We start from the raw sequence: 10,299 nt of genomic DNA, 5'->3' as shown, positions 1-10,299 counted from the left end.
ACTAGTGTCACTGTGTATTTTTTATTCTACCAGATACACCTCTCGTCTGTCTGACAGTAGACCTCCATCAGCTTGTTGTGCTTCATACGCATCTTTTCCTGCATTGGTATTGTTGCAGAGACCAGCTGGTGCATCTTCAACACAGGAACACTGTAGTGAGGCTCCAGGTGAGCCGGGCAGTAAGATACCAAATAGGTCAGGCAAGACATCGTGGCTTTGTTTCGGTGGCCCCACTGCAGAAATCACAGACAACATCTGCCAGGCCGGCACAAACCACAGCAGCAGGGGGACAAGTTTGCTGGGTGCTTGAAGTCTTTAGCATCTCAACAACCTAGGGATTATAAAAGGAAGGTGTTGAGAAATAATGTAGCTTTCATCAGTGGTTCTCAAAGTGGGGTCACAGTTGAAATGGCCTTACGAGCCATAATGTTCTTACTGAGACATGAACCCATTTACCACTTTCCCCGACATCACCTCAGCCAGCATGTTGTTCCTCCTCAGAGCAGGCCTGGGACTGAAGGTCTCCCTGCACTGAGAGCAGCTACAGTACTTTCCTTCCACATCCCTCGATGCAGCTTGTGTCCACAGTGAATGGCGACTGGCTCTCTTAGCAGGTCCAGACATACCGAACAACAGAAATTAATCTGGTTCAACCCCGCTTTGCACTCCTGCTGCAATTAAATATGACTTGACTTGGTCTTGATATTCTGTGTTGTCAGTGATTTGGCCAATATGTCAGTAGGGTGATGGCTGCAAATTTCATAGCTGTTAAGAGTGGTGACTAAGAGGGAATGCACAGAATTTATTTATTTTTATGTGAACAGTCATATTCAGTCATATAACTGAAATGGCACAACAAAACAGAGACTGGAAAGCATGAATAAGCACACAGCTGTTTACTTGTTGATACCAATGTCAAAACTCTTCAATAAAGAGTAAACTAATACAATAAAAACATTATTCAGCATCCCAAAGTCAGGCAAAGTGTCAAATAATAGTTTCACAATACTAATAATTTCCTTTACATGACAATATCCAATTAATAACAAATGTATTCAACCTCTCTGTAGAATAAAATTTTCATCTTCTATAAAAAATATTCTATATTAAAAATATATGTCCTCATCAATAATTTTGTGCATACTGTGGTAAAACATTAATCATACTGATACTCAAAATTATTAGGAAGTAACTCAAGCTTCATTGAATCAAGTAGGCTATTGTTCTCTAATCCACATGATTTATACGTTTTAATTAGGCAGTGTTGACAATCATTTATTCTATTTTTATTTTTGACCTGACCTACACTGGTTCCAGACAGCCTCCGCTGCCTTCTGAATGGCTTCACCTGGAGTTTCTGCTCCTTCAGCTGCATTATATCCTGTTAGAACGCCCTTTACTGCGCCATGTTGAGCGGCCGATGCAACTGTTGCTCTTCCTCTTTCTGTTGTTACTAGTGCTGAAACATCTGAAGGGTTTTGAAAGTTGCCAACAGTTGATGCAACCATCTCTGCCACACCAAGCAAAGCTCCCAGCAATGCACCTGTTGCAATACCTGCTGATCTGATCAATAACCTTTCATATACATTAATTATAGCCTTATTTCTAATTTCTTGCTGTGACATGTTTCCTGATGACAGTCTAATGCACTGTTCTACTCTCTGTCTTTCTCCTTTCACTACTTGTAGCATCTCATTGGTGTAGCAGCTTCCTTTGTTTACCTTCGTCATCTTGTCTATTGTGTTGAGCATCTCAGCCACCTGGAACTTATTGCTCCTGTAGTTTTCCTCTTCAGTTTTCTTCCAGTATTTATTATCAATGACGTGGCACCGGCCTCCACACCTCTTCACCAGATCACTCAGATTCTTATTCTGATTGACAAACTCTTCAATTTTCATCCCTTTAGGGAGCTGGTCACCATGAGTGAAGACAATGGCAGCATATTTTAGAGCCTCTTCAGAGAAATATTGACATATTTTGTTGATGACAGCCTGCTCCTGCTCTGTGAATTTCTCCACTTTCAGCACAATGAGAAAAGCATGAGGCCCAGGAGCGCACTCTGTGATACACCTCACTATCTCAGGCTTCATGTCGTCCTCAGACCTTTCTGCATCAAGGAAACCAGGAGTGTCGATCACAGTGATGCTTCTTCCATTGACAGATTTGGTTTCTGCTTGACATGTTCTTGTTCCAGAGTTGGGTGAATTGTTTGTGGTGAATAATTTCTCTCCAAATATGGTGTTAGCTAGGCTGCTTTTCCCACATCCAGATTTTCCCAGCACGATGATCCTCTTTGACTCTAAAAAAGAATGACTCTGTTAAGTACATTTTCTCTTGCATGTTTGCTTTCTTCAGCTGTTAGCTTTTAAGACAAGTTTCCTCATACTTTTTGTATAAACAGTAACGAGTACATGGTGTACAATTTGGCTCAAAGAAGCACTCCTTAATGAAAGCATTAGCATGCAAATTTATACTCTCATGACGTTAGTTCAACAGGGGAAATGTCAGTGACTAATATGGGTGGAACAAACAGAAACAAACTAGTTCAAGTAAAGAAAGTTTCTGTTATTCACCCAAGGAACAAATACTTTTTTGATGCTGGGAGACAATTTACACAAGTGTCAATAAGTAACTTACAAAACACGAGAAATGAGTGCAAAGGATTGAATTCCAAATATTTGCTGTCATATAAAATCTATACCCACCATGGTCGGGTTGTAAAGTTTCCCGGACAGACTTGAAGACCTGTGGGGACAAGGAAGTATTGGGTTTATAACAATTCCATTCCTCATTTAGTGCACAAAATATGTTAGCTGATTGCTCACCAGTTTTAAAATGCAACTGATTATACTGTTTAATTACTTCAACACTATTCAACCATGAGATTTACATGTAATAATTTATAAATTGTGTTATTTGTGAGTGCTGGTATCAAGACACACTAAATGGGTCACTCTCATTATCATTAGGATCATTGTTTGGCCTCTATGAATTTGTGTCTGTGCACAATGCATTTTCATTACTTCAAAAGACTCTTCATCATTGGGGTGGATGGCGATGCGGACCATGAATGGTGTTCTGCCGGCTCGGTTCTGTTCAAACTCATGGACCTCCTCCAGTAGAACCCTGGCTACCACGTTGTCAGGAAAACGCAGAGCAATCCCAGCCCCAAGTACGGGGAACGCAACAGATCCAAACCCTCTGTTCTCACAAGAAGTTAGGATTTTGTTGATGCACAGTCTCAGAACCTGGAAAGAATTTAGTGATTTTTAAGATTAGGAAACACATTAGTATGGTGTAGAGGACTGGGAAACAGCTTCTGACTCAGTATTCACAAACAAACACAACAAGTTGAGACACTCCTCCTCTATTTTACCTGGACTGCAGCCCCATCGTCGTCATCATCCCAGGGAACAAGGCTGGGGAAGAACACTGCATTAGATGGAAGTCCAGGCAAACCCTCTACCAGGACTGTGTCACCAGGCATCATTTCTTCTTCTGCTTCCTTTCTAAACATTGCTGTCAGCTGGGGTCCAACTATTTTGAACAAGGTGTTTCCAACACGGGTAGAGAGAGGATTATGGCCAACCATGGGCGATACCAGAGCATCCACCTGGGAGGAGAGCAGGTGATGTGATGGTGGTTAAACACTGCACAGTTTATATCAACTTCAATTTCATGTAAATGTCTAGGTTTCTCATAAATATACATCTCTATTTTATATGTTTGCTATGCGTTTGCTTATTATCAACTGACACCCACAGCAGTAGTAGACTTAATAATGACATCCATGTCTCCTGATAATCTGGTAATTTAAAACAGATTTCAGAAATGGACACCAGACATAAATAGTTATCAAGACTCAACAGTTTAAGCCACTTTGGGACAGCAGAGAAGTATTATCAAGTTTATATGGCAAATTTGTTAGCAAGCACTTGCTTATTTCCACAGGCACCAGATATAGAGCAACATAAGTATTTACTGGAAGTCTAAATTAATGAAAGTCCAAAACTCAATCTTCTGTAAAAGCAGTGCGTTAGCAGAGCAGCAGCTGCAGCTTCAATGCTCCGTCTGTGTCTACACGGGATGGATTCAGACACAGCGCAGAGTGGGTCACCTGCGTTTTAGCAGAACTCAGTGCTCCTCCAAAATAATCACTGAGACAACATAAACATCCCAAGCATAGACAGCTTTGATATATTTTTCTAAAATCTCAGCAAGGTTTCTCACCTGCTGGGTCTCGATGGTTCCCCGAACGATCTCCACATCGACATCAACTCCAGGAGCTCCAGCAGTGGCTCCTGTTGCAGTGTTTTGGGCAGCACCTCTGATCACTATCATGTCACCTTTAGGATTTGTTCGAGTCTGCTTTACTATAGCACTGCTCTCCTTGGCCCCTGGCTTTACTGCAGCAGCAACACCTCCAGAGTTGGGACGATGGACCTAAAATTGAAACACAAAAATGTAACATTTTATTTTAATTAGGATAAACAATTATTTATATAATAAACAATTATTTTGTTTTTGTCTTTTTTTTGTGTTGTTGTTTTTTGCCTTCATAGTTCAGTGACAAGGATTGTACTGTAAATATTAACTATATCAACTTTTAAAGTTGGAATATTTCTTTAGATTCACAAAATTCAACAATCAAATTTTTTTTATTTTAAAACTAATTATGCAATGTTGACGAAATGTAAAAGGCAGAACTCAGATGTTCAGTGCCGGACAGTCGAAGGCATGACCACTGCTACTAAAATTTCACACGATCATTGATATCAATGTGCAACTAATGATTTTCACTCACACATTGTGTGAGCATTGTAACACTCAACGCATGGCTAGCTTCCTCTCCTCATTCTTCAAAGGACATCTATGCGACAGGTGTTATAAGAGCAGTGAAGTTGGGTATTTTAAGGGCAGTTTAATGTGTGTGTGTGTGTGTGTGTAGCAAGTGTGTAGGTTAGCAAATGTGAGAGAGCGAATGGTAGAAAGTCATGGTGAAAGTGAGCGTAGCAGAGAAAAGGATTAACATATGTTGCCAATCTGACAGTAAATGTACAATGTAGGTTACAGTTGGTCCGTTTATGAAAGTTCGTCTGTTGATGGAAATTAAAAACGGTGCCCAGTGCTTCAGACTCCAGTCTGGAAGATGAGTAGGACTGGATTGGGTGGAGTCACGTCACTACCACATAGTCACACTAACAGTTCAGAGTTTTAATACAATGGTATAGTGCTAAACATTGACAAACAGGCTATATTTTGTTATAAAGCTAGTCAAACAAAATAAAATAACTAAATGATTTAGAACCTATTAGTTTTGTTAGTAGTTAAAGCACAGGGTATGGCTTTAACCAACATTGTAATACACAATATAAAATAATAAAACATAAGCTGTTGAGTATTATGACCTACCTTTATGATATTTGAAAGCAACTCTGTAGACTTTCTTGTGGAAAGATGAAGAAAGGAAAATATCTGCAGTGTTTGACAAGTGTAGTGTGTTGACAGCGTTGTCCTTCTGATCCTGCTAGAAGAACGGCGCCTTACTGATGACAGAGCAGAGATAAACCGGACTAACAGGGAGGTGGTATGTAGTCTTTTGTTACTGTTAACTCAGACATACATATGTTATGACTTAGCAGCAAACATTAAAGTATACACTAAAAGTATGACTACTCCAAGTAATAAAAGATGATGACTCTCAATTTAAGAAAAAAATATTGTGTTAATGTTTTGATGACATTTGCGTTATTTCCTCATTGTGTCCCACAAAACAATATTGTTTGCCAAATGTCATTAAAAAACATAGTAATGTACAGTATGTTGTGATGTTGCTTGCGTTTGGGCTCCTTTAGATCCTAGAGAGGTATAAACACTCGTAAAAGTAACGGAAGTCCAAATAACGTACTTTGTTTTGTAAAAAGTACTGTTAACAACAATCCCAGATTCAGAGCATATATTCATTGTATTTAACTTTGTTTTATATCTAGGGTCTCGTAGATACCAAATGCTGATTCTTTTCTGGCAATGTCATCGTTTGAAAATATCAAAGTGTAAATACCAAGCGGGATGCTTCCGGTCAGCAAACTCATGCGAACGCGAAGTCCCTTAAACCTGCATTCTATCGGACGGCCAGCAGGGGGCGACTCTTCAAATGAGCAGTGAGGGAGCACAACAGGTGACACAGAACAGGGCGATCAAGCAGACTGAACACAAGACGCAGGCTACAAAACATAAGACAATAATCAAACTGGAACTAGAACGCAAAACACAGAACAGACAAAGCAGACTAAATAACTGATACAGAACAGACCAAATAACCGAGCACAAGATAAGGGACTGGAGTAAAGATCAAAACACAGAGCAGACCAAACTAACCATAACGCAGACAGACATAACACAAGAGCCTAGGGCTGGACAATATGGCCAAAAATGTTATGACGATAAAAAGTTTCATATCTTTCGATATCGATAATTATCATGATAAGTATCAAATTGTTATTTATTTTGAATTTAAAGGCTGATTTTTGGTCCTGAGTGAAAGTTGCAGAAACCTGATGGTTAATTGTTTAAACTCTTCTTTATGGTCAACACTTGATGTCAAACAGTGGATCAAATCTGAGGTAGAACATTCAAAACAATCAACAATTCAAACAAGCTGTCACATGCTACCCTCACATTTTGTGCATATGAACCCTGCCCTTATTTTTACTGATATTTTTGTTATGTGCACAGCAGAGGGCCCCTTCATATTTTAAGTCCGCAGTTTATATATATATACACATACATACATACATACATACATACATACACACACACACACACACACACACACACCTGTACCAAGAAACCCAACCCAAGCTTTCTGAATCACTAAAGGCTTAACTAAAATACTTTTCTTCTACAAGATAAGTAGTTTTGCTAGTCACCATTGCACACTTAAGTCTACGGCATTTTACACTGCATAAATTAACCTAGCGGACTTTTCCACCTCTCACAGCTGAACAAATTAATGTATTATTTATACTATTTTTTACTCACCGCTGCTTAAGTCACTGCATCTCCCGACACAACACCGCAGTTGACATTGCCCTGAGGAACAAACAGACCCTGAGCTACTGACTGCTGTAGATTTCTTTTCACATCCATGCACTGCTTGGACAGAGACAGCCAGACAGCCCAGGGAGGCGTGCATCCTGTTCGCGTTGCCTGTGCACGTCCGTCATTGGTGGAGCAGTCTGTCAATCCCACCTATGCAGTAAACACGACATGTGATTGGGCTGTACTTCAGCAGAGAGCAAAAAACTGGCCAAGAGCAGAATGCCACTGCTTCCATGGATCCGACTTTTGTTTCTCTTCTTCTTTTTTTAGGCCCTCTGTTTCAGGGCTTTATTTTTGCAGTGCGAGTTTCAGAGTTTTGGACCAGAGCTGCGTGACAACGCTGCCTGAAATCACATGAGTCTGTGTGGGCAAAACGAGTGCAAATGTAATGTAATAAAAATTAGCCCTTTCAAACCTTGATTTTTAGAGTTTCAAAATTTTGTTCTCATATTTTAATCCAACTTTTGATACTTTAATAAATACTATGAGTGCACACATTCTATTGCCGAGACCGCAGCATTATATTACAAAAAATGTCTCCTTTTTAACAGGCTGCAAAATGGCTAAATAAATGGTTGTTGTTGTTTTTTCCCCTTATTTTCTGTCAGGAATGCTGAGTTAAGAGTCAGGGAAACTACGTCGTTGAACCCATATGCAGTCACTGACAAGCAGGGTGCGGTTCTAGTGATTTATTTAAAAACTAAACTGCCTTACATGGGTTCTGAAGTCCAAACAAAGGTTGTAGTTCAAAAGCAACATAAGTCCAAAAGTGAGCAGGGTATCCAAAAACCAAGAAAATAGAGAATGGGCATACAACGAGGACGCCACAAGGACTGAACAGAACTGAAGGCTTAAAAAGTGACACAGAATAACACGTACCTGGCAGGCAGGGTAATCAGGCACAGCTGAGACACATCAATCACAATCATGGCAGTACTCCAGAAATCACAGAACCCACCAGAAAACCGATATCACAACATTATAGCAGGCCAAAGCAAGACTGAAACAGGAAACCAATAGCTAAATACCAACAGTTTCTGGATTTACAAATAAATATTATACATGATTAAAAACTGCTGAATGTTTTAGACAATGCAAGGGACATGGCCTTTTGTAAGTGACTGGAGAGGTGGCATGCCTGAACCATGCGATATCTCTGGGCTTGGTGTCATTCAACGAGTCAGCCAGTTAGAAGTGAGAACTTTAAGTCCCCTAACTGCTAAGGAAGTACCTAGGAATTTATCTAGATAGTAAACTTTGTTTCTGTGTTAAATGTTTTCAAGAAATGCATGCAACGTAAACACAAAATACAACTTAACTCTATTCTGTTTATGTCCTTGGGGACCCCAGGCCCTCTTCCTCATAAAACACGCCTAACACTGTTTAATCAACTTGTTACATCTTTTTACGTCAGCTTTAGACTTCAGCTGTGAAGCATGGTTAAATACAATTAATTTTCATACCCTGTGTATCTGGGATTATTGTTGACAGTTTTACAAAACAAAATACCAAGGTACTGTATTTGGATTTCTGATACATTTATGGGTGTTTGTAGCCTACCTCCTTGGGGCGTAATAGAGCCCAAACACAACATCATGGCCAGCGGTAGGGTTTGTTGGACACAACAATGAGGAAGTAACGCAAATGTCACAACAAAATGTAAAATTATCTTAATTAATTCATCTGTATCATCTTGTATTACTTTGAGTAGGCTAGTCTACTGTAAGTGTATGTTTTAATGTTTGCTGCTAGGCCACATGACAATTAGAATAGCCTACAATAATTTGGTTTTCTCTTCTATTTTATGGTAAACAGTTAAGAAATTCTGCATGGTCACTTCCTGTTAGTATTGTTTTTCTTTGCTCTATCAACAGTAGGGCGCAGTTCGTTTAGCAGGATCAGTCTGACGACACTGTAACACACTGAGCTTATCAAACCCCTTCAGATGTTTTGCTTTATTCATCTCTCCACAAGAGCTAAATGATGGATGATATTTACCAATATCCCGTTTTCTTTGAATGTCCCAGTCTGCCCAGGGAGCAGATTAAGAAAATACAAAGGTATTTTTCTATTCACCGCTATTCAAAAGGAGGCGACTGTGGACCACTGAGGCGTGTGAATGATGAAGTCTGCATTGCTTTTAAATCTCAGAAAGGTAGGTCAGTGACTCAACAGCTCATGTTTTATTATTCTATATTGTGAACTATTTTGTATTGGTTAAAGCCGTGTCTTATTTCCGAACTATTACAAAACAATAGGTTCTACATTGATTTAGCCCTATGACGCTATATTAAACCATTGAACGGTGAATGATCCCACGTAGCCAATTTACCAGGAATGTTGTCATTTAAACTTAAACTTACATCAGTCGTGACAGAGAAAGTTTTCAAGCCACCAGATTTCTTGAACAGGCTATGAGAAATATAAGTAGGCTAGAGGTGACCCTGCTATGAACTATAAATGTTAGACCCTATAAGGAATAGCTTATAGTGCACAATAATCTACTGCAAAAGAAAAGTTAAATTCCACTAGCTGACTGGATGTAAGCCTACAGCAAGAAATATCAGTTATTGTCAGCGGTGGAAGAGTCATTATTTTACATAAGTCAAAGAAACAAAAATACTGTTACGAGTAAAATTCTGTTACATTCAATAATTAACATAGGCTACTTGTTTGGCAGAATTGTCCCTTTCACAGAGTTATATATTCTCATACTAGCTGTTAGATAGGCAAAATGTGGTGGAATAAAAAGTACTAGATTCCCCTCTGAAACATAATGGAATCTAAGTATAAAGTATTTGTAAATGTACTTAATTACTTTCCACCGCTGGCTGTTGTTGCATAAAAAATGACATTATGACTCATGTTGAAGTGGTGCACTTTGTTTGAGAGAGGCTGAGCCACAAAACAGTATTGTTCACTTTAGCCCACTGGCATTATTAAATTGAGGGGGATGAGGAGATAAATAAAGAGGACAACCAAACCGAATGTTGCCCAGTGTTTTATCCTGGGCCCTTGATTATTTTCCAACAATAAATGACAGTCTCATCGAATAGCAGCTATTCCTTACTTTAAACTCAACACAATAACTAATGTCACTTTGTCTGTCTTAGATCAGCAGGCAGTCCTGCAGAGATATGAGCATGTTGTGGAGCTTGCAGATGGTTGTCTGGTATTCACTGTACGAGGCAGCCTGGA

At 39.4% G+C, this 10,299-nt stretch overlaps 1 protein-coding gene across 1 annotated transcript; it reads right to left on the bottom strand.

The window, feature by feature from the left end:
• Positions 1-789: 789 nt before the first annotated feature.
• Positions 790-7,925, bottom strand: LOC119912120. Its single transcript, XM_038731134.1, has 8 exons — positions 7,042-7,925; positions 6,062-6,148; positions 5,413-5,546; positions 4,231-4,443; positions 3,377-3,613; positions 3,024-3,248; positions 2,706-2,745; positions 790-2,299 (listed from the first exon to the last, which is right to left on the bottom strand). The coding sequence occupies exons 1-8, from the start codon at positions 7,193-7,195 to the stop codon at positions 1,287-1,289; spliced, it is 2,103 nt and encodes a 700-aa protein (XP_038587062.1). The 5' UTR covers positions 7,196-7,925; the 3' UTR covers positions 790-1,286.
• Between the last annotated feature and the right edge of the window lie 2,374 nt (positions 7,926-10,299).

Source organism: Micropterus salmoides, unplaced genomic scaffold (assembly GCF_014851395.1).
Source record: "Micropterus salmoides isolate LMB-PRFRI ecotype aquatic unplaced genomic scaffold, ASM1485139v1 Ms_hic_scaffold_2, whole genome shotgun sequence".
Lineage (NCBI taxonomy): Eukaryota > Metazoa > Chordata > Actinopteri > Centrarchiformes > Centrarchidae > Micropterus > Micropterus salmoides.
The sequence above is the reverse complement of the archived record's forward strand: the minus strand, read 5'-3'. Positions and strand labels throughout refer to the sequence as shown.